The 22223-nt window shown below is 51.4% G+C and overlaps 9 protein-coding genes across 9 annotated transcripts; 5 read left to right on the forward strand and 4 right to left on the reverse strand.

Annotated features, from left to right (window-relative positions):
* Positions 1–466: 466 nt before the first annotated feature.
* Positions 467–2147, forward strand: BDR25DRAFT_384101 (uncharacterized protein; the record flags this gene model as incomplete). Its single annotated transcript, XM_033697852.1, has 3 exons — positions 467–807; positions 864–1230; positions 1282–2147. The coding sequence occupies 3 exons, from the start codon at positions 467–469 to the stop codon at positions 1726–1728; spliced, it is 1155 nt and encodes a 384-aa protein (XP_033551573.1). The 3' UTR covers positions 1729–2147.
* Positions 2148–2603: 456 nt separating this feature from the next.
* BDR25DRAFT_340470 (uncharacterized protein) lies at positions 2604–6659 on the forward strand. The gene is made up of 4 exons (XM_033693506.1): positions 2604–2999; positions 3057–3176; positions 3226–3318; positions 3376–6659. Exons 1-4 carry the CDS (start codon positions 2724–2726, stop codon positions 6292–6294), a joined length of 3408 nt encoding a protein of 1135 aa, XP_033551574.1. The 5' UTR covers positions 2604–2723; the 3' UTR covers positions 6295–6659.
* Positions 6660–6718: 59 nt separating this feature from the next.
* On the reverse strand, positions 6719–8216 carry BDR25DRAFT_301381 (thioredoxin-like protein). Its single transcript, XM_033689558.1, has 5 exons — positions 8073–8216; positions 7648–7747; positions 7257–7360; positions 6927–7194; positions 6719–6838 (listed from the first exon to the last, which is right to left on the reverse strand). The coding sequence occupies exons 1-5, from the start codon at positions 8145–8147 to the stop codon at positions 6723–6725; spliced, it is 663 nt and encodes a 220-aa protein (XP_033551575.1). The 5' UTR covers positions 8148–8216; the 3' UTR covers positions 6719–6722.
* A 314-nt stretch (positions 8217–8530) lies between these two features.
* BDR25DRAFT_301383 (cysteine proteinase) lies at positions 8531–10458 on the reverse strand. Its single transcript, XM_033689559.1, has one exon. It carries the CDS (start codon positions 10431–10433, stop codon positions 8745–8747), a length of 1689 nt encoding a protein of 562 aa, XP_033551576.1. The 5' UTR covers positions 10434–10458; the 3' UTR covers positions 8531–8744.
* A 132-nt stretch (positions 10459–10590) lies between these two features.
* On the forward strand, positions 10591–12519 carry BDR25DRAFT_280229 (uncharacterized protein). The gene is made up of 4 exons (XM_033687798.1): positions 10591–10689; positions 10743–10897; positions 10949–12323; positions 12380–12519. Exons 1-4 carry the CDS (start codon positions 10687–10689, stop codon positions 12437–12439), a joined length of 1593 nt encoding a protein of 530 aa, XP_033551577.1. The 5' UTR covers positions 10591–10686; the 3' UTR covers positions 12440–12519.
* A 1003-nt stretch (positions 12520–13522) lies between these two features.
* BDR25DRAFT_255125 (uncharacterized protein) lies at positions 13523–17714 on the forward strand. Its single transcript, XM_033686339.1, has 2 exons — positions 13523–16013; positions 16073–17714. The coding sequence occupies exons 1-2, from the start codon at positions 13695–13697 to the stop codon at positions 17330–17332; spliced, it is 3579 nt and encodes a 1192-aa protein (XP_033551578.1). The 5' UTR covers positions 13523–13694; the 3' UTR covers positions 17333–17714.
* Positions 17715–18114: 400 nt separating this feature from the next.
* On the reverse strand, positions 18115–19248 carry BDR25DRAFT_391767 (uncharacterized protein; the record flags this gene model as incomplete). The annotated part of the gene is made up of 2 exons (XM_033698170.1): positions 18376–19248; positions 18115–18261 (listed from the first exon to the last, which is right to left on the reverse strand). Exons 1-2 carry the CDS (start codon positions 19135–19137, stop codon positions 18115–18117), a joined length of 909 nt encoding a protein of 302 aa, XP_033551579.1. The 5' UTR covers positions 19138–19248.
* Positions 19212–20922, forward strand: BDR25DRAFT_351260 (S-adenosyl-L-methionine-dependent methyltransferase; the record flags this gene model as incomplete). The annotated part of the gene is made up of 4 exons (XM_033694827.1): positions 19212–19255; positions 19309–20671; positions 20707–20836; positions 20882–20922. The coding sequence occupies 4 exons, from the start codon at positions 19212–19214 to the stop codon at positions 20920–20922; spliced, it is 1578 nt and encodes a 525-aa protein (XP_033551580.1).
* Positions 20923–20962: 40 nt separating this feature from the next.
* BDR25DRAFT_351261 (uncharacterized protein) lies at positions 20963–22047 on the reverse strand (the record flags this gene model as incomplete). The annotated part of the gene is made up of 8 exons (XM_033694828.1): positions 20963–21061; positions 21106–21221; positions 21251–21306; positions 21355–21580; positions 21616–21744; positions 21773–21797; positions 21883–21988; positions 22022–22047. The coding sequence occupies 8 exons, from the start codon at positions 22045–22047 to the stop codon at positions 20963–20965; spliced, it is 783 nt and encodes a 260-aa protein (XP_033551581.1).
* Positions 22048–22223: the final 176 nt, after the last annotated feature.

Here is a 22223-nt window from a genome sequence, read left to right on the forward strand (position 1 = left end):
TGCTTGCCTGCTTGCCTTATTAGTTGTTGAATCAGTTCGTGTTTGGGACTTGACCTCACTCTGCCACACAACATCAACATCTCCGCCCACTATCCCTATCCCAGGCCCGGTTGCTCCCATAGGTGAGCTTTCATTCATATTTTCATGCTTTTCCCTACAGTCGTCAATGTTCTTGTAAAAGTGCCTATGGGACTACGATGACCCCTGGTCTCTGTTATCTACCGCAAAATTTCTCTTTGGCCTCGCCCCTCAAATTCTCTGCAACTAGCTCACAGTGGTGACTGCACCCCTATATAATTTTTAGCAACATCACTCTGTTGTGTATCCCATAAATACCTGAACATTTCCTTTCCAGCCTAAACTTCCGCCCGTTTCCTTTTCCTACTCTTTCCATTATTGCTACATCTTAGCATACTCATCTCAACCGTTCTGATGAATTCGAGCTGTAGTCAAGCGCAAAGACTCGATGGCTGCTATCGCTACTCAACGTGCCTCGGCGCTTCCCCGCCCAAACTTCAGGCCTATTATTGAGCATGCCACCATCCAGAAGCCGGCTCAGAAAGTGGTTAAGTTCGACCCGAAGAAGCATCTTGCATACACACCCCCATCTCAGATCGTTATGATGAAGGATATTGGATATCCGGAGGATGTTGGCGTGTCCCCAGTGGCTGTCTCCCAGCCATTCCAGCTCTTCTCTCATGAGGCCATTGAGCATATGAGAATGGAGATCTTCAAACCCGAGGTCACGGAACACTGCAGCTATAGCAGCAACATCGCTGCGTGTCAGCTTCGAGGCTATGCATCGAAGTAAGTATATGACCTAGTATTATTGTTCGAGGCGTATTGGAGTTGACGACGTTTAGGTTTGCTCCATTTACCTATGACGCATGGAACCACCCTGAGACTCTTGCCATTATTTCGAAGATCGCAGGTGTCGAACTCGTGCCAGAAATGGATTATGAAATTGGACACATCAACTTCTCCGTCAAGACAGATGAGCAGACCAAAGAAGAGATCACCGCTATAAACAAGCAGAAACGCTTCTTCGATGAGGACGAGGGTATTGCAGGTTGCCCATGGGAGGACGACAAGCCCGTAGTTGGGTGGCACACAGACAGCTATCCTTTCGTTTGCGTCCTCATGTTAAGTGATTGCACTAACATGGTTGGAGGAGAGACTGCCCTTCGCACAGCGAATGGTGAAGTCCTTAAAGTCCGGGGTCCCCAAGAGGTAAGCTTTCAATCCACTAATGGTATTTAGCAAACCTAATCCACATGTTAGGGCTGTGCGGTTATCTTGCAAGGGCGATACATCACTCATCAAGCCCTGCGTGCTCTTGGTGCGAAAGAGCGAATCACTTCCGTGACTAGCTTCCGCCCTCGATCTCCTTTCATGAAGGACGATTCAGTGCTCACCACTGTTCGACCAATTTCAGATCTCTCAGAGCTTTATTACGATTTTGCGGAGTATCGTTGCGAGATCATAGAAGAGCGGCTTCGGAAGGAGCGCAAGGAGATCATCGCTCGCCGCAGGGCTCGAAAGAAGTTTAACACTCTTGCACACAAGAGATTTCTTGAGGAGTCGATTGCCTTCTTGGAGCACACCAATAGCGAGATTGTCGAGGATAGCAAGGTCATCCCAGGGCACATCAAAGAAGTGAACTATCCAGATGTCGTAGTTGGCGCTCCGGAAGAAGCCCACTCTGCGAAGCGTGCTCGAGTTGAGTAGGAATTGAAAATGATTGTCGCTTCGGATTGTTGCAATGGACACACGCTCTCTTTTTACTCTAGCATTTTGGAAGCTCATACTTTCTTTCTGGTACGTAACATGATAGCATGAGTGCCGTACATGGGTGAGATTTGGTGTACATGGGTGGTGCCGGACGACAATTTGAGGGGTCTGTTGCTTCGGTTGTGCTGTTGGGATGGGGATCGTTTCGGTAGCCAGTGTATGCGAGGTTATTCACACATTACCAGCAAACATGGAACATACAGACTACGAGTGTGAACAGGGACTAGAAGTGCAATGAGTGTATTTGAGCGGACCACAGATGCGTAATCAATGGAGCGGGGAGAAGTGAGAAGCAAGGAAATTCCTGCTACACCCAATTTGGCATTTACCGTTGAGCACGTCAACTGGCCCCGCTTCATGGGCAACTACATCACAATTGAGTCAGGGCCTTTGACGCAGTTGATCAGCAGCACATCCAAAGCCTGAAGTTGACTTACGTTCAGTTGAGACACCTCCCGCGCGCAAAACTGCGATCGGGGGATCGGTTAACAAGGATCAGCAAGGAGATGGGAGGCAGTGGTGAGAAGCAGCTGCAAAGCTCGGCGTGTGGTGGTGAAGCACAGGGCGTAGAATATCTGTAACAAGCGCGAGGGTCACAGTTCTGCGACAATGGCTGGTGAAAGTGCGTTCATCACAATTGCTGGGGACGTGCAGACAAGGCGACAAGATGGGATGCGGTGCTGGTGAATGGAGGAGGAGTGGATTGGTGAAGCGGGAAGGGCAATGGCGCTTATTTCAGTTGGAACCAGGGCCTTAGTCATCGGTAGCCCATCCATGTCGGGCAGAAGCACGGCAACTTCGACCTGCATCCGCTTTCCGTACATTGACAGCCGTCCAGCGTGCCTTCCCGGCTTGGAAGTGCATGCAGGCCGTCCCTTCCTTCTTCTGAATTCGTTTCCATTGCTCTTGTCTATTTCCTGCATCCCTCCAGCATGGACACACGACCGTCGCCAACCCCGCCGGCCGCTGCCCGCCCAAAGAACTCCACCTCGCCCTCGACGCCCTCACAAGTCGCCGGGAGCTCGCAGCAACCAGCGACTATGCCGTCTGGCTCGAAGCCCCCGAGGGGCACCACGCCGGCAGCAAGTCGGTCGGCTATCAAGCTCACCGAAGGCAATAAGCCCGCGCGGCCCTCCAGTAAAGACAGCCTGAAGCAGAAGATGATGAAGAAGCCAGAGGAAGCTCCAAGGCTGAGCAAGTCAGAAGAGGTGGGCTCGTTGTGGAGCACAATGGGACAAAGAAATGTTCGGCTGACCTTTGTGCAGCAACTAAAAGCTTTGAAGTCCGACTTTGACGGCCTCCGCACCCACATTACTTGCAAAATCTGTGATCGACTCCTCTACGAGCCGTACATTATATCATGTGGGCACACGTACTGCTACAGCGTCAGTTCCATGTCTGCAATGCTCTATTCTACGGTCTAATCAATTACAGTGCCTCTGCACTTGGTTTCTGAACAACAAGGCTCGAAAAACTTGCCCGGACTGCCGAACGGTAGTGACCCACCCACCCGCGCCTGCCTATGTCGTGAGTACTTGCAATTATATGCCCACAGTTCAGACACTAATTTGTCAAAACCACCAGATCCGAGAGATGACCCTCATCTTTGTCAACCGCGCAGAGCTCCTTCCCGCGGGAGAAACGCTAGAGCAGCATGCCAAATGGCAGAAAGAAGAGGCAGACGCTGTTCAGCAAGACAAAAACAACACAGATTCGAAGACTGGTGGGCTCTTCAAAGGTTGCTTCCGTTCAAATCGTCCTACCCCCTCCCTCCGGGTGGTCCGGGATCAGGAAGACGGTGTTGATCGGTGCCCAATGTGCTCTTGGGAACTTGAAGACGGGGAATGTGGCCAGTGTGGCCTGACTTTCGACGATAATGGAGAGTTGACCTGGGGCGATAGTTTTGGAGGGTTTAGTGACATGGACGAAACCTCTGAACGAGACATGTCAGGCGAGGACCTCGACCCTGATCTCGATATGGAAGATGGTTATGATGGCTATGACGAGCCTATAGATGGGTGGCAAGACTACCTGGGAGACGAAGGCCCCTTCATGATGCGACGATTCCTCGAAACCGGAATTGCGCCCGGAGCATATGGACGCCGGCGGCGATTGACCCACAGCGAAGCAGGCAGCAGACGGTCATATAGTCAAAGCATCGTCTCAGACATCTACACGGATGAGATGGACACAGTGGAGGAAGAGGATGAAGAAGGCTTAGACGAAGACTCCTCGATGAATGACTTCATTGAGGATGGTGAGTCTGGGCCAGCTACGTCACGCGCTGCTTCATCCACGCCTGCAGAGACTCCACAACCATCGTCTCTTCAGACTGGATCACAGAGGCGGGCTCGTCGCATTGTGGAATCGGAGGCTTCTTCAAGCATCGGCAGTGTTCCCGAGGAGGAAGATGAAGAGGATGAGGGCCCAATTCGCCCAGGCAGGCGCAACATCGCACAGACTCGCATCCTAAATCGAGCAAATGGCGTTCGAAGGCCTATAGCCCCGCCGTCTTCGGCGTCAGAGACATCGCTTGATCAAGACCTCGACGAGGATACGCGCCGCTTGCTCCAATCAGAAGGTTGGATGCTCCAACATGACGGACCAGATGACGATATGGATGAGGATGATGAGGATGATGATAGTGATGGCGGAAGAACGACCGTTGGGTGGGATGCGACCGCGATTTCAAATGACAGAGTCCGAAGGGGCGGTTCTCTAACACCTACTGCAGATCGACCACGGCCTAATGCCCCAATCCGTCCGCCCTCTCGAGTGGGCAATACTCGATTTCCTGACGCATCGCGCGGCCTACGACGACGAAGCTCGGTCCTCTCCTCATCAACAGTCAACTATGAGGACGGGGAAGCCGACGATGACGATTCAGATCTAGATCAAGATGGAGATCTCACAATGGCAGCAATGAACTCTCTACGATATCGCCGCTCCCGTGCTCAGATGCGGCAGTCTGCAGCATTCTCACATCCTAGCAGTCGGTTCGCAAACCGCGGCCTCTCCCAAGGGGATGCCATTGATCTTGACACTGATGACAACTCAGATACTGCTCAACCAACTAGCGGTCGACGTATGGCACCTCGAACGCGCCGGCAAGAATACGATCCCCGAATTAGTTGGATGTTCGCCGACCACCAGCGGGCTCTGCAGGATTATCAAAGGCCAGGCTCTCTTCTCGATCAGGAGCCTCGTTCCACAACACCAATCGCTCGTCCGCGCACTGCAAACAGGAACCGGCCAAGCCCGGCGCAGCCAGTTTCTCCGTTTATGCCTCCCGTACCTTCTCGATTGCGTACTCCTCTAATGAATAACTCTTCAAACCATCCAACTTCGCCCTCTGGACAAACATCTCCACCCAGTCGCGCCGGCATTTTCCAAAACATGCACACAACTGCTGGTTTAGAGAGCCCTCTTAGAGTAGATCGCGCAGCATCTGTCGCCTCGAATAGTACTGCTTCGAGTGCCATTAATACCCCTTCTTCCAGCATCACTTCACTGCCATCTGCCAATACCATTTCCCAGGCGCAGGCTAACGCAGCTGTTGATATGATTGACCGGCCCCCAAGCAGGGTTGGCGCGCGGCCCCCGTCCGCAAACGGACGACGAAACTCAACCGGGTTCTCTCCTGTATATCCTGGGTTTCCCCATCCTAACGTGGGGCTCAACATTGGCGGTCGTATTTTCCAACCTCCCCGGCTGGGAAACCCCTGGGGCGCTTTTGTCCAACCTGGTGGTGTGAGGACGCGTAGTTCACGAGCGCAGTTGAGGGAGCAAACATCAACTGCTACGCTAAGGGCTGTCAACTCGCGGGCGAATATAAGAGATGTGGTCAATCCATCCCAGGGCATGAGATCACCACCATCTCGAATCGATCTGCGAGCCCAGCCGTCACGCCGCCGTTTGAACAATCAATCTTCGACTCGCACACTTCGAGCGAGTGAGCATGCTCGACCTCCCCAGTCACCTACTGCAAATACGGGGTCTGCTACATCTCCTGTCGCCCGTCCAGCTAGATTCACACCAGATGAGCGGGATACCCTTGCCCGTGAGCTCATCAACAACAGGATGCGTGCGCTTGGGGGGACATACCAAACACGTCCTACTCCAGTACGCACAAATCCCTGGCGGCCCAGCACGTCCCCAGAAGCTGTACCTGTAAACGCCGGACCAGTTGCACCTCAGCACATCAGAAGCAACTCTAATGAGTCCATGGCCTCTATCGGCTCGTCTGGAACCGCCAGCGGTGCTCCTCCCTCCCCAAATTTAAACCGACGTCGAAGCAGGCGTGACATATCAGTTGCTACAGCCTCGGCTTTCCCCATCTCGCAAGCCACTTTCTCTCCACCAGCAAATACCTATACGAACAGCTACCTCCGAACCCGGCAAGGTTCTCTCACAGGAGGCAGTCCAGCCTACGAGTCACCAATCAACACCAACACTAGGGGGTTGAGCCCTATGGTCGCTGCTGGAAACAGTGGTCTTCTCTGAATACATTTCCCATAACCACCATACCCTCTTTCCTTTACCTTTCATTTTGGATCTTGGAGTCATGGCTGAGCAAATGATACCGGATCGCATAGGCGGCATTCATGAATGTATACGACCCCTCATTCTGTTCCCTGTTCTCTGGCATTCGTGGCATTAAAATGGGTGGGGGCATTTTGTATGGGCGTTTATTGTTTTTTGTGGCATTGCGCTTATACCAATTGGCATGGCTTTCTGGCTGAACGGAAGTACTTTCTGGACGGGCTTGGGATGGGTGGGTTTTATTGGGACGGGCATATCTTAGGTAGCTTACTTATAGCCGGTGGTGGCCGTTTCCACTGGAGTTTAGAGGAATATATCAAGTTTCTGGGTAAATTTTTATTCCTTTGTTGACGCCTAGTTTTCAGCTATCATGGAGCGCGAAAAGCCAGTTAGAGCAGAGCTCTCCAGCCTTTGCTTCCAGGCCTGTCAAGTCCTAGATGGTCGCACAATTGACCCATGTGGTCAACGCCCCAGTACGCTTCTGTCTCGCCTTTGGAATTCGTGGCTATATCACCAAGTCAGCTTCATTATTCCTTCCCCTTCACTAATGCCCCCAACCCCCCTCAAAGCCAAGTAAATCCAGAAAGACTCACCAACAAACCAAGGCAACCCAAACGCCCCCTCCTGAAAGGCCTTGTCCGTATTCGCAATCAACTGCTTCTTAATCTCGTCCGTCGTACTCCGCTCTACAATTTTCTTGGCCTCGGCTTCGGAGCCCACGATCGTCTTTATGATGTCGAGTAGATTTTCGGGAGATGTTGGTGTGTTGTAGTGAACCCAGAAGTTTTGGTAGAAGAGGGAGAGGGCGTGCGGGAGAGAGGAGGGGTGGGAGAGGGATAGAGAGGTTAGGACGCGCTGGATCTGTGGAGTGTGGAGTTAGTTTGAGTGTTTGGAATTTGAGGGAAATAGAGGGGGATAATTACAGAGATTGTATTGATTGGAAAGCCGGGGGGGACTTCATCCGAGATGGGGACATTGAGAAGCTTACACCAGCGCTTCCGTTCGGTGTTAATCCATTTGTCCTTGTCTGGGAGTGGGGTGTTGTTAGTGGGGCTGAAGTAAATGTAAACAGGAATGTTGAAATGTTTGTAGCGAGGTCCAAGCAAAAATAAAAACAGAAGCGTAAGATGTGTAGTGCAAACTCAAGATTCCAATTCAAGGGCGTCCGTCGGGCGTGTAAGAAACCTGAAAGCCGCTGGTGCTGTTCAAACTCTCTAACCTCTTTTGTATAAATGTACCATCCAACTATAAGAAACACGCTAGAAGGCATAATCCCGGATCATACACAAACAAAGAAAATAGACCAAGTCTTACTCTTAACTTGCAACGGTGGGGCATTTCCACACCTCTTCATCAATCCGCCCAAAAAGATCGGTATATACGTGATCTCGCATTGTTTAAACACAGGGAAGTTCTACTATTGGGTTAGCTGCCCCTCTCGCACTAGGATATCTCCGGGGGAATCTCTGTGTGTGCACGTGCGTTCTCATTCCTAGCTGCTAGAGGTGCGTGCATATAAGGTAGTTGGATTAGGGGAATTCCTTAGAGTTTGGGGCGGGAAGAGTTTGACAGAGCGGAGGGTGCTATTCCGCAAGCATCTGGCAAGATCCCGAATAAGAAACACAAACACAGGAACACAGTGTAAGAATCCCATCCCAGACTCTCCACGCGTTAACAAATCGACGCCAAAATGACGAGCTCGGCAACGCACGAATTACAACTGTAAAAGGGCAACGTACCTGCAGCGCATAAAACCCAATATAGGCAAACGGAGACACAATGTCAACGAAAAGGGTAATCTTAGGTTTTGACATTGTGCTTAATGAGCTTGACTAGTGAACAAGAAGTTTCTAGATATAGAAATGTGGGGAGTTTAGGTTAGGAATATAAAGACTGGTGAGGTTGATGTTGAGTGATCATTTAAATCTGGAGCTTGGGAGGTCCGAACAGCCGAGGCAGATCCGTAGGGCGGGGATTTGAGCTGAAGCTCTTTCGCAGGCCTTACCTGAACTTGGCATTTTTATTGTTAGCTACTCTGGCAGCACCGAGGTCTATTTTGCTGTCTGCGTAGTACCTCTCTTGAGTGGTCTCCACATTTCATGACTGCTCCAAATGGATGATCTGAGCTACTGAAGTGGGGACGCCACCCTTCATACTTCATTCTATCTTAACAAATACGAGTAGCTATCCAAGAGTCCACTCAGCGATTCCTTACACGCTTGCAAAAATTTGAAGCCTTCTCGTTCACGCTGTGCCAAGTACCTGTCCTCGTTAATATAGTTCCAGTTCAAATGCGAATCTCGACTCTTAGAGCTTCTTTCTACACGGTATGCACTGGAGCCATATGCTGCTTCTCCGTGAAAATTCTGTTAATCACGTAGATTTATGCATCAAATGAGGCCTGAGGACCGCTATGCTTTCCCTCTACCCTTAGCATTTGTGCTGATCCCACGCCTCTTCTCCCACACCTGCACATAGCTCTCTTTTGTGAATAGCGTTTCCCCTCGCTCCCTCTCAACGAAGAGGTCTTGGATCCCCCACCACTCATCTCGACTCCGATCTCGCAGCTGCACTCTCCAGACTTTGGTCTCCTGTTCTCCTTCCACAGAGTCATCCTTCTTTTTCACTGCTTCGTGAGTAATGTTGGCCACTAAGTCGTACCAGACGGGCTCCCCTGTCGGGTAGAGCACCGGGTTTGGTTCCACGTAAGCCGACATGTCGAGGGAGCGGGTCGGGAAAGTGACGATGGTGGGATTACGCTCCGAGACGAACTTGTTTTTGCTGAAGCGCTTGATATGGAAGAGGAGATACGGGGGAAGCGGATGTTGGAGCCGATATCGGACACGGTTCTTCATCTTCTCTTGTGGCTGCACACCGTTGTACTTGTTGAGGATACTCGTGAGAGGTACCTGTGGAATAATGTTCCTCTCCAAGGCATCCTGGAAGAGCGGCGCAGCTGGTAAGTCTAATGTGAGGATCAAGAATTTAGTGATCTCCGTCTTCACAGCTGCATCTTCGAAGCGCAAGCGATCACCAGCATCTGCGCGTGCGGTAATTTCTTGTGACTCAATTTTGAGCGTGCCTTGGAAGACACGCTGCACAATGCTGCTGTTCGGTTTTGTTCTTGAACCTCCGACGGCGAGATGCAGGTTGTTCAGAAACCAGGAGAGAAAGTCGACTGGATCGGACTGGTCGGTCAGAGTAAATCGCTTGGACGACCGTAGGGCGATGTCCTGCAGGAGTTCATGTGGTGAGACGTGGCTCTTGAACGCCCGCGGATTCCACATCTTGCGCACCAGTGTACTAAACCGTTGAGCAAGTTGAGGCCGTGCGGATAGGTCTTCTAGCATAAAGTAATTACGCAGCGGGACGACATGCGCCAGTGCCTGAATCACAACATTAAAGTAGTCGTTCGCCTTGATGTTGTTCATGCCAACGAAACCTGGTACATAGTCCCGATTTAGAAGGTCCCAACAGATTTTTTGCTCCTTGTCCAGCCGTGCTACCTCGTCTCGGCTCATTCGGGGGTCGACGACAAATTTAATGTCATCCAACGACTTCGACATGACCTCATAGCCCTCTGGAAGTACATAAACCTTCTTTGTTTCCATGTTGACGAAGACGTGGTGGCCTTCCTCGAGCGCGTGGAAGTAGGCTTGTGATTTATGTCCTCGGCCCTGGTAGTATTTTCCGCAGACGAGACAGGCATAGACATTGATGTTCGACAACGTCACGGAGCAGAGCTTCTCAAAGTCGAAGTCTAGGACTTTGCGATCTATGGTGTCGAGGTAGAGGTCGGTGTATCCTTCTGTCGGTGCTGCCTGCCGTTTTGGTGCCTCGAAAGCGCTGGCCTCCCCATCTTCCTCTGCGTCCAGTGTTGCGCCAGCTTCTTCCAATTCCTCATGTTCTTCCTCATATGCGCCGATAATGTCTATTCTTTCGCGGTCCTGAGGGCGTGGAGACATGAGGTGTCCATTGCTGCTTGCGCCGTTGACAGGCTCTGGGCTTTGTAGATCGTCTTCCATGCGTGAACGTTTGGAAGCTGGAGAAGGGGCATCCATGATATCCTCAAGTGGTTCTAGCGCACGCCGTTTTGCCATGATGAGGCTGCGGAGGAGAAATTGGGTGGTGGTGTTGGGAGCTCTGCCCATTGTCGAGCTCGAATGAAAGTTGTAGGTCTTGGCGTGTATTCACCCGAGCTTCTGCCGATCGTGGAGGGCGCGCCTGCAAACACTGCAAACAAGCTTGCTCAACTTCGAAATTTCGAAAAGTCGCGTCGCCAGGCACCACAAACCCAACAACATAGACCTCTTTGCAGATACCCCCTCTCGGCTGTTCTGTTTCTGGTTGATAATGGTAAGACTATCCACACCTTCACTTCACTATCTGTCCTGCTAATATTCGTCCAGTCGTACAATAATCCGACCCAGATCTTTGCGGAGGATGTAACGGAAGAAAAGGGTGAAAATGCGCGCCTCTCTGCTTTCGTTGGCGCAATCGCCGTGGGGGACTTGGTGAAGAGCACCCTCGGTCCAAAAGGAATGGATAAGATATTACAGTCTGCGTAAGTACAACTTGGAGCCTCTCTGGAGCATGTTTTAATGATTCCCCCAAGTTCAACCGGTGAAATCATGGTCACGAACGACGGTGCTACTATCCTGAAATCGATTGCCTTGGATAACGCCGCCGCAAAAGTGCTCGTCAACATATCCAAAGTTCAAGACGACGAAGTCGGCGACGGGACCACATCAGTTACGGTACTAGCTGCGGAGCTTCTCCGAGAGGCAGAGAGGCTTGTGGATCAGAAGATACACCCACAGACAATCATCGAGGGCTACAGGATAGCAAGTCATGCTGCTCTGCAGGCTTTGGAGAAGGTCGCGGTGGACAACAGCAACGATGAACCCGCTTTCCGAAAAGACCTCGACGCTATCGCCCGAACGACACTGAGCTCTAAAGTCCTCAGCCAGGACAGGACACACTTTGCGAAGCTGGCCACAGATGCCGTGCTCAGGATGCAGGGTTCCACGGACCTCACACACATTCAGATCATCAAGAAAGCCGGAGGAAAGCTCAAGGACTCATACCTAGATGAGGGTTTCATCTTGGACAAGAAGTTTGGCGTCAACCAGCCCAAGCGGATAGAGAATGCCAAAATCTTGGTTGCAAATACGGCAATGGATACGGACAAGATCAAGATATTCGGCGCAAGGGTAAAGGTAGATTCTACCGGAAAGCTAGCTGAGCTGGAGAAGGCGGAGCGGGAGAAGATGCGGGCTAAGGTCGAGCGCATCAAGGCACATGGCATAAATTGCTTCGTGAACCGACAATTAATCTACAACTGGCCCGAGCAGCTGTTCGCGGACGCTGGCATCTGCTCTATTGAGCATGCTGATTTTGACGGTGTCGAGCGGTTAGCACTTGTCACCGGAGGGGAGATCACATCGACGTTCGACCATCCTGAGAACGTCAAGCTCGGTCACTGCGATCTTATCGAAGAGGTGATCATTGGCGAGGACACGCTGATCAAGTTCTCCGGCGTTGCGGCTGGCAAAGCATGCACCATCGTTCTACGTGGAGCCACCGAACAGCTTCTCGACGAAGCTGAGCGGTCACTCCACGATGCTTTGGCTGTCCTTTCCCAGACGGTCAAGGAGCCCAGGACGACCCTCGGTGGCGGCTGTGCTGAGATGGTCATGGCAAAGGCTGTTGCAGAGGCGGCACAGAATGTGGCAGGCAAGAAGGCTATAGCGGTTGAGTCCTTCGCGAAGGCACTGCAACAGCTACCGACTATCCTTGCAGACAATGCAGGCTTTGATTCAAGCGATCTGGTCACGCGACTCCGCAAAGCCGTCTACTCCGGCTTGACGAGCTCGGGACTAGACCTCTCAACTCCCGGCGGCGGCATTACCGACATGAGGCAGCTGGGGGTCATAGAGAGCTACAAGCTGAAGCGCGCGGTTGTTTCCTCGGCATCTGAGGCGGCGGAGGTACGTGTACTTCCTATTCGCGATCTCATATCGAAACAAGAACTAATTTTCCACAGTTACTGCTTCGGGTAGACAACATTATTCGGAGTGCGCCGAGGAGGCGGGAGCGGATGTAAGAGAGGTGATACAGCCACCTCGGACAAGCATGATGCTGCAACGGCACCTGCACTAGATAGATGTACACTACAACAGTGATATCAATGCCGTGAGCGAGCTTGTCGTGCATTCATTCCAATTGATAAAGTTGCAGTGAGATTGTGCAAGCAGTCAGCGGTCAAGTCAGCATTGCGACCACCACCCAGGAAATCTCTCCAGGTTTTTCTTCTTTGGGGTCCGGGAGGATGCAGAGGATGGCGGATGCATGCAGGGCGCTGGTGGTGAGAGGTGAAGCTGACGACTGGCGGGGGTGTGGAATATGAGTTTCAACGGATGCAGGTCCTTGCTTTTTCACAGTTCTGGCCATTGAATCTACCGGTTAGCGAATGGCAGGCTGCTCCGGCTGCGTTTCATCTGGTGGCTCTGTTGGTCAGAGAAAGCCGTTTCCTTGAAGTTCGAGTAGCTTCGATGGGGGGGGGGTGTACTGGACTAGATCGGGGGCCTGATCAAGCGAGACGTTGGGATAGATTGCTAGTCGTCACCTGTGGAGCACAAGGACGCCAGCTTAGGATCATATCGACGATAGTGGCATCAGTAACGCGGCGCGCCAGGAAGATGCAGTCCTTCTGCGACGCGGCAATGACCAGCGAAGCCATTATAGGGAAGCATGTACACGCTGCATCGGGACTGTTGCTGATGTTGAGCCCACTGCAGTGATGGGATCCGCTTTGTGCCTGCTGCAGTACCAAGGGAGAAGGAACCACAGCCGGTCGCACAAAATTCTCCACCCCTCCCACACTTTGATGTCGTGAAGTTGAACTCCCTCCTAGACAGCCAGCACAACCAGCACAGCCAACACAGCCGGCACAACCCATCCATCCCCACCCATCGCACTTGCTGTCATCAACAAATCTCCAACATTATTTTCGGTCGCAAAGAGTGATCAGCCTTACGATCCGCCAAGGGCCTAAACTCAGAAAATCACTGGAGAGGCGGCGGGCCGAATTTAAGCGGCTGGGGGTGGTTGGCTGATCCCAGGACCCTGTGCCCCTTGACGCCTTGACGCACTCCCTCAGCTCTAGGGCTTCCAAGCCCTCCCCCACCGTAATCGTGTCTAATAACGAAAATCTCACCTCACGGCTTTCCGCCGCCCTCACCTCCTCCCTCTCCACCGGCCAACACCCTCTCCTTGATCGCGTCGCTAATGCTTCATCTCCTCCCATCATCAGGCCTGGAACAGGCTTCGACTCTCAAATCATAGACCAACAACCGACAATGCCGCGTCGCCGGCCGCCTGGTGCTGGCCCCGGCTTGAGCACCTCGCTGCTCCTGACCCTCCTCGTCCTGCCATGGGTCACGTCGACGGCCGCTCAGCAGCAGCAGCCGCCGCTCAATGTCAACCGAAGATCTCCCCGCCAGGAGGCTCGCGTCGACACCATCATACCCGAACGGCCCGCACAGCCCGATCAGGGACGGCCCGAAAATGCCACAAAGCGCAGTCGACACACCCCGATTATAGCCCAGAATGAGCGCGCCGTAGCAACACATATCTCCTCGGCTCCAGCGGTCTCCGCTGTTAGAGCACCTCCTACCGGGAACGCTGCCCCCTCGTCGGGTGGTCTTACGCGACCGAGTGCGCGCTCCCTGAAGGATTGGGAAGTTGAGGACTTTGTTCTGTTGGCGACCGTCGATGGACACTTACACGCAAGAGACAGATACAATGGATTAGAGATATGGGAACTTGATGCCGCAAGACCCATGGTGGAGACGATATACCATAACCAGAGCGATTCGAACATGGACAACAGCCCAAACAGCAAGCCTTTCATCTGGATCGTGGAGCCGAAAGAGGACGGGGCTCTCTATATTCTCAGTCCCGGCCCGTACCCGACGCTTCAATCCCTCGGCATGACGATCAAGCAATTGGCCGAGGAATTGTCTCCGTGGAGCAGCACCGAACACCCAATTGTGTACACGGCAGAGAAGAAGAACGTCATGATGGTGGTCGACGCTCGCACCGGCCGCGTACTCAGACGATTCAGCTCCGGCGGATCCACCTTCATCGATACCGAGAGCTGTGAGCCCCAACCGACCGATTTTGTTGGCTCCAAGGGCAGCGAATGTAGAGGCATCTTCAATCTTGGAATGACCGAGTATATCATCAGTATACACAACTCTCAGACCACTGCCAACATTTGCACAATCAAATATTTCGAATGGACCCCGAACAATCGCGATCGGGACCTCCATAGCCAGTACTCAGAAACAATGGACAATCAATACATATACAGTAGTTATGATGGGTGGGCTATTGCGTACGACCACAACAGGCCTAAGAGGATCGTCTCGCAGCGGCCGGTATTTGAGAGACCATTCTCTTCCCCAGTGGTCAGGGTCTTTGATGTTGCAAGACCACAGGATGACGACAACCCCGAGCCCGCTCTAATCCTCCTCCCACAGCCTCCGGGGCCCGCAAGTCAAGAAGACAAAGCAAAGCAAGTTTGGCTTAATACCACTGAGGCAGGCAGCTGGTACGCCATGTCCGAGGCCAATTACCCAACCGTAACCGACAGGGCTCCTCAAGCCCTTTGTTATAACCCCGAATGGAGCAATGAAGCTTTGGGTTGGGACGGTGAACACTACCTTCCGGACAGGGTGAGTTTGGTGGGAGTACACTCTCTCGATTATAAATTGCAACCTTCCCGTCGCCCTGATCTACCAGGTATCGATGCCCCTGATGAAACAGAAGAACCATTCGTTCCACAAGCCCCAGCAAAAGAAGACCCTGAAGTGAGGGAACCAACCATTATCGAATCTCAGTCTCAGAAAATGTGGGGCATCTTGATCACTTTTCTACTGGTTATTTTGACTGGTGTCGGCGGATATCAGTTAGGAGGACAGCCAAAGAGGGTTGAAGCTCTCAAGAAGAGCATATTGTTGAGGATTGTGAAGGGTAAGAAGTACGAGGCTCCCTTGTCACCGACTCCCGCTCCGAGCCGATCCGATCCTCCTATCGTCGAGGACAAGCCTGTCAGCCTGCCGCCGGTGGATGTGACCGAACCCTTCACTTCTGCGGAACAGGCCCCTGCACTAGAGGCTATTGATACCAAACATGAAGGGCGGAGAGTTAAATTTGATCTTCCGGACGATGAAGATACCGAGCTTGAGCCACTGTCAAGGACCACTACCGCAGAGCAGCTTTCGCCTGTCGGCGATGATATGGAGTCAAGCGCCATATTAAATGAAACTGCCAATCCCAACCAACTGCCACCATCGACAGCTGAGGGTGATGCTCAAGGGCAAGTGTCTACTCCCACTGCTCCGGTCAAGAAGAAGAAGACGCACAGAGGGAAACGAGGCGGAGCATCAAAGAAGATCAAGAAGCTCAAGGATGAGGATGAAGTTGATCGTATCGTAGACGCAGCGAAACAGCTTGACCAGACTCCTTCCCTTCATCCCGATGAGGTTACGATGAATGGCGATGATGTTCAAGATGTTTCTAACATCAAAAAGATTGGCAAATTGACCATAGACTTTGACACGGTTCTTGGAAACGGTAGCGGAGGAACCTTTGTATTTGCGGGAAAATGGAATGTGAGTAGTCAACTGAAATCCAACCTCTGCGAGATGATTGTTGCTGACTTGCATCCAAGGAGCGTGAAGTCGCTGTCAAGCGAATGCTGCCGCAGTATTTTGGACTCGCGGAGCAAGAAGTGAAACTTCTCCAAGAAAGCGACCTCCACCCGAACGTCATCAGATACTTTGATGATGAGAAGGATGAAAATTTCCTATATATTGCCGTCGAGATTTGCCAGGCAAGTCTGTGGGACCTCTATCGAGATGGCAGACCAGGTGAAGAGCTCAGTGATATTCAACAGCGATTGGTCAATGAGATCAATTGCGATGTTCCCAGAGCTTTGTATCAACTCGCGCTTGGTCTCAACCATCTCCACAGCTTAAGGATCATTCACCGCGACATTAAGCCACAAAACATCCTGATAGCATACCCGAAACGTAACCAAGAGAAGGGACCTCGCCTTGTTATTTCTGACTTCGGCCTCTGCAAGACTCTTCCCGACAACGTTAGCACATTGATCGGAACAACGGGAAATGCTGGCACTGTCGGATGGAAAGCACCAGAATTAATCCTCCAACCAAGGGACAATGAAAGGAACAGCTCGACCGGTCACTCCCGAGAGTCTTCCAGCTCTAGTGAAGCTGTCTCTCAAGGGGTCAAACGCGCAGTTGACATATTCTCTCTTGGTTGCGTCTTCTTCTACGTCCTTACCAATGGCTCCCACCCCTTTGACGATGACGAAGGCTGGATGCAAATCCGCGAGCTCAATATCAAGAAGAACAAACCCAACTTCAAACAGCTCAGTCTTGGTGACGATTCCGAAGAACCCATCCACCTCATATCCTGGATGTTAGCCAACCGACCAGAAGACCGTCCCACGGCCATCCAAGTAATGAACCACCCATTCTTCTGGTCCGCGGAAAAACGCCTCAACTTCCTCTGTGACTGTTCCGACCACTGGGAACGTGAAATCCGCACCCCGCCCTCCGACCACCTCAACAACCTCGAACAATTCAGCTACACCGTGCTCGACAAGAAGCGAAACTTCCTCGCTAAGCTCGACCACGGCTTCATCAACTCGCTCGGTAAACAGCGGAAGTATACCGGCGATAAGATGTTGGATTTGCTGCGAGCGCTGAGGAATAAGAAAAATCACTACGAAGATATGGAGGATAGTGTTAAGTTGAAGGTTGGTCCGCTGCCACATGGCTATTTGAGGTATTGGTCGACGAAGTTTCCAAAGCTAGTTATGGCGTGTTATGAATGTGTGGGACAGTGTGGGTTGCAGGCAGAGCCGAGGTTTAGACCATATTTTGAGGGGATGAATGGAGCGTAGAGGGCTGGAGTAGAATTATGGAGGCGGTTGTGATTGCGGTTATATTTGTCGCTGCATGTTATGAGGTGGATGCACATCGCACCGTCGAGAAACTACAAAGGACGATAGGGCTCAGACTACACACGTCTGTCTTGCGCTCACGCAATCTCAAATCTCAACCGCCGCGAACCGCAGCATGTTGCTCTTCCAACACCATCCTCAAGAGATACTCGAGGAGGATTGAGAGAGCCTATATCGGTGGAGTCGGCGTTCAGAAATACTGTGCTTCTTATGGTCGTTTCACGGTGGTTTCTACCTGTGCTTTTGCCGTGGGTTTGCTCCGTGTGCGCTGTGTTGTTTTACGTAGTTCACCTGCTCGAGACTTAGTTATTGAACTTCTTTGATTTATAAATGTGTGCCGTATCGCCCTTGGTGCAATTCATGTTTGCTCACGAAACAAATTTCTTATATTTTGACCAGTCTCTGAGCGATCTATTTTTGTTTAGAGAGGCAAAGGGATCGCAAAATATGTGTAATTGACGACATCTGGTAGGTTCCTTTAGTTGGGTATGAGAATGTAGGCTGAAGTATAGTGCTATGTAGCACTCTGTTAGCGTGTTTGGTGGTTTGGGGGGGGGGGGGGGGGGGGGGGGGGGGGATCTTCCTAAGGAATGGGGAAATGAAGGTAGGTGTGGTTGTGACTGGTGAGGAAAATATATAGTAACGTCTGTCGTAATTTACGAGTTTAAGAGGGGGTAATTTCCATGGGATTCGGAGAATGGGAAATAAAATATAGTATAGTGTTAACAGAGATGGGGATTGAAGACTCGAATATTTAACGGCTTTGTTGTTAGACTGGATGTGAGTTTTGAGTTCTTTATTAAGTTGGTGATAGAGAGGGAGTCTCCATTTAATGAGAGGCTTCGCAGCCTATTGTCCTTCTTGAGCGGCTACACCCGTATATTCTGACATATTATGCATGCTCATATAGCCAAAGCATGTGTCTTCTGCTATTCAACTCCATTCCATTCAAGCCTCCAAACGCTCTAATATTATCTCTGCACCGCGCTCGTTTCCAAATCCTCTAACGACGCCCGCGCTAGCCCAGGCCTCTGCTTCATCAGCAACGTAACACGCTCTTCAAACGCTTTGATCATATGTTCCGCCACCTTCGGCGCCACGCCTGCGCTTAGCGTCGAGTACAATGGGTTTGCAAAGGCAAATTCAAGACTCAATCGGACTTCTGTCTTCTCGGTTGAAGACCCTGCGTCCTTAGGAACGGGATTGATTGTCCAGCGGCTTGACAGATGGGTTAATAACCCTTCGCTATTACGTGCAGATGCCGTTGTAGTTGTGGTTTCCTTAGCCCCGCTATTACTTCCACTCAGATGATGCGCGATATCATTTCTATCCAGCGCACTTTCCGTAACGCCCCCAACCGACTCGACAATCCGCCCCGGCACGCAGAATATCCGCGAAGTAAAGCTCTCCGTAATACTACCCCAACCAACCGTGAGCCGAGCCTCAGACGGCCATTTCCTGTTGTATGTGCTATCGGGATCAGACCATTTTGTAACAGCACTAGATTGGCAGTATGGCAGGAAGGACGCATATGAGGGGACGTCTGAGATTATGTTGTATATTGGGGCCAAGGGATAGGGTAGCGTTCGGGTTGCGGTGAGGGTTTGATAGCTTGATGGAGAGGAGGGGTTTAGGGGGTTTAGAGCATCGAAGGGGTTTGGGAGGAATGCTCGTCGGTGGGGTTTCAGGATGGCGTAGGGCCTGGGGCTGTGGAGGAATGGCCGGAGGGATTTAATGGTTGCCATTGTGAGAAGTTGGGATAACTAGCGGTGTGTAAAACTAGGGAAGGTCAGAGTAAAGTAATTGTCCCGTTGGTATCATGGTTGGGACCCAGAGATTGAGGAATGAAGCGGGAGTGAAACAGTCGTCATAATTCCGAAGTCGAGCAGGGCTAAGCTTTGCGGCTCTTGCGACAGGGTTCAAGGATCAGCGAGCCATTCCTTTTCTGTACTAGTGTTTCTGAGCTTATCGATAGCGAAATTATTTCCCCGCGATCCCCCCTCTGCGGCTTCTCAATTTAACTCTGGACATTTTCGCCCTTTGCTACCTGCAAAAATGGACGCTACAACGGCGCCATCTCGGTTTGACACCAATAACTCGGTCACCAGTAAAAAGCAACCTCGTTCACAGCTCTCAAAAGCCATGGAACACATGCGCTTCGCTGTCACCGTCGATCCTATTCCTAAACGTCCCTCCGACACACCCACAGCTCCCCTCCCAACCTCAAGTCCCACTCCCACCACTACCGCAGAGCCCGAATCGGACGCCTATGGCGTCCCCGCTTCCTACGCTCCTCTCCGCAAACCACCACATCGATCACACTCCCCAACCAACAACCAGAAAAGGACCGATCCATTCGCCTTTGGATCCCGGTACCTCGAAGAAGGCGACGACATCTTTGAATTCAACGCCTGGGACCACGTCGAAACTGACCCCGCCTATCTCGCCTTCTCTGAAGAACAATACTCGCGCCAGCGCCTTGACCCTGTCTCTGACTATGACAAACAGCGCTTCAACTCCAATCCCGAGAAATGGTGGAACCTCTTCTATAAAAACAACAAATCCAACTTCTTCAAAAACAGAAAGTGGCTGGCGCAGGAATTTCCGGTGCTGGATGAAGTCACGAAGGAGGATGCGGGAGAGGTGAGGCTTTTGGAGGTTGGGGCTGGGGCCGGCAATTCGGCGTTCCCGATATTGCAGAAGAACGAGAATGAGAGGTTGAGGATGCATGCGTGTGATTTTTCGAGGAAGGCGGTGGATTTGATTAGGGAGAATGAGCTTTATAATCCGCGGTTCATACAGGCAGATGTCTGGGATGTTGCGTCGTCGCCGGATTCGGAGAATGCAGGGCTCCCGCCCGGGATTGAGGAGGGCAGCGTCGATGTCGTGCTCATGGTGTTCATCTTCTCAGCGCTAGAACCGAAGCAGTGGAGTCAGGCGGTGAGGAACATCTGGAGGGTGCTGAAACCCGGTGGGCAAGTGTTATTTCGCGATTATGGGAAGGGCGATTTGGCTCAGGTGCGTTTTAAGAAGGGTAGGTATATGGAGGAAAATTTCTACGTCAGGGGTGATGGGACGAGAGTCTATTTCTTCGAGAGGCAGGAGTTAGAGGGGATTTGGGGTGGGAGGTGGCGGACAGAGACTGTGGAGGGAAACAATGATGATGAAGACGGGCGGCAACGAGAGTCTTCAGAGCCAGACGAAGAGAGTCTGCGAGTATCTCCGGGACAAGAAATGACGAACCCACCAACCCCAGCCTTCGAGATTGTACACTTCGGAGTCGATCGCCGCATGCTTGTGAATCGACAACGCAGACTCAAAATGTATCGCTGCTGGATGCAAGCAGTGTTCCGCAAGCCTGGGTCTGGGAGTGGGGTACCAACAAGTACAATACGGCAGGAGAAGGCAACCCCAGAAGAATCCGAACAGAAGGAATGAATAGAAGTTAAGAACAGTAGGACACGCGGTGCGGATTTTCCGCATTTCAAGTTGTGATTTTTGGTATCGAGAGCGCATTTCCACAAATATAGATCAGAGTAAAAGAATAGATATTTGCAGCATGTAAGCAAGTCATTTGATATTTGTAGACGAGTCCTTTTCGGTTTTCGTGTTATTGATGCGGGCGATTTGATTGTAGCTTTCCGTTTCTGGCCAAGTCAATCCTTCTGTCTTTGGGCTCCGTCTTCATCGTTGTGTTTTTTCGCCTTTGGGACGTTCTTTATCATTACTTTATTCTTCATCGTTGTGTTGTTCTTCGCCGTCGTGTCTTCGAGGCTGCGTTGTACTTCATCTTTTCGTTGTTCGTTATCATTGTGTTCCCCAGAATGGCCTTGTCGGTCATTGTTCTAAAAAGTGTACTCCCTAGAATTGTTACTTGAGGTTTTTGAGGTCCCCTGCTCTTCTCCCCTCTCCTACTTCACTTCCTTCCCAATGCTCAGAGGGAGAGATTAAAGAGCCCTAACCGTCTTTGGTGTTTGCCTAGGTAGCTGCGAAGTTTCTTAGGTGAAGGCATTAGTTCGTTATGCAATTGAAACTCCCTATCATTACTCATGGGCACCTGCATCCCGGAGTCAGCATCGTATTCCATAGCTTCCGAGGCAGTGTCGAACGGACTTTCCAGAAGTGAGGAGGTGATCGTGCTCAGTAGGCGATCTTCTGCCTGTGCATCCAGCTCTTCTGGTAAGTCCGCTTAGGTGTAATTGCTATGGCCATCTATCTCATACTCCAACTTTCGTTGGTGACCCCCACAACAGCATTCCCCCATCGCAGCACCAGGAATTCTTCGGCCGCTAGGAACTTATCCCCAACGTGATCATTGTGAAGAGGCGCAAATGCCGACTTATCGACACAAACTACATGTGCGAATTTACCATGGATCACCGATTATCGAGTAGTCATAGAGAACCTCGGGAGACAAGTGGTCCCATTATCAAGATTCATCAGGGCAAGCGTGCGTTTATAAATTCATCGTCACCCAGACTCATTCTCACATCACCTAAGAGAACAAGAACTCCGCCCTTCGAATGTATGGCTTCGCGGAGCTTGCAACTTAGGGAGCTTGAACTTCCATCAATTTTGTGGGCTCCAAAATTTCCTCTGATTTATCCAAGGACTGAAAGGGCTCAAGACTTGACTGCCTGTATCGCAATAGCCATGGCTGCCCGCCTCCAATATTTAAATAAAGGGACTTGAGACGTGAATTTTGGGTATCCAATGTTTCTACTCTCGTAAGGGCTTTTTATAAGAGCAGAGGATGTCCTCCCGGAGGTGGAGAGCTGTAGATGGCTCCTTTTCTATTAGTCCTTCCTGATCTGTCCTAGCTTGTGATTGA

The sequence above is a fragment of the Lindgomyces ingoldianus genome (genome assembly GCF_010093535.1).
Source record: "Lindgomyces ingoldianus strain ATCC 200398 unplaced genomic scaffold BDR25scaffold_6, whole genome shotgun sequence".
NCBI lineage: Eukaryota > Fungi > Ascomycota > Dothideomycetes > Pleosporales > Lindgomycetaceae > Lindgomyces > Lindgomyces ingoldianus.

Coding starts and splice junctions, on each gene's coding strand:
- BDR25DRAFT_255125 (XM_033686339.1), top strand. CDS start 13,695: ATGCCGCGTCGCCGGCCGCCTGGTGCTGGCCCCGGCTTGAGCACCTCG. Junction 16,014..16,072: donor TATTTGCGGGAAAATGGAAT/GTGAGTAGTCAA, acceptor CTTGCATCCAAG/GAGCGTGAAGTCGCTGTCAA.
- BDR25DRAFT_301383 (XM_033689559.1), bottom strand. CDS start 10,433: ATGGCAAAACGGCGTGCGCTAGAACCACTTGAGGATATCATGGATGCC.
- BDR25DRAFT_340470 (XM_033693506.1), top strand. CDS start 2,724: ATGGACACACGACCGTCGCCAACCCCGCCGGCCGCTGCCCGCCCAAAG. Junction 3,000..3,056: donor GGCTGAGCAAGTCAGAAGAG/GTGGGCTCGTTG, acceptor ACCTTTGTGCAG/CAACTAAAAGCTTTGAAGTC. Junction 3,319..3,375: donor CACCCGCGCCTGCCTATGTC/GTGAGTACTTGC, acceptor CAAAACCACCAG/ATCCGAGAGATGACCCTCAT.
- BDR25DRAFT_301381 (XM_033689558.1), bottom strand. CDS start 8,147: ATGTCAAAACCTAAGATTACCCTTTTCGTTGACATTGTGTCTCCGTTT. Junction 7,748..8,072: donor TTGGGTTTTATGCGCTGCAG/GTACGTTGCCCT, acceptor ACCCAATAGTAG/AACTTCCCTGTGTTTAAACA. Junction 7,195..7,256: donor TTCCAATCAATACAATCTCT/GTAATTATCCCC, acceptor CACACTCCACAG/ATCCAGCGCGTCCTAACCTC.
- BDR25DRAFT_280229 (XM_033687798.1), top strand. Junction 10,898..10,948: donor GATAAGATATTACAGTCTGC/GTAAGTACAACT, acceptor GATTCCCCCAAG/TTCAACCGGTGAAATCATGG. Junction 12,324..12,379: donor CGGCATCTGAGGCGGCGGAG/GTACGTGTACTT, acceptor AATTTTCCACAG/TTACTGCTTCGGGTAGACAA.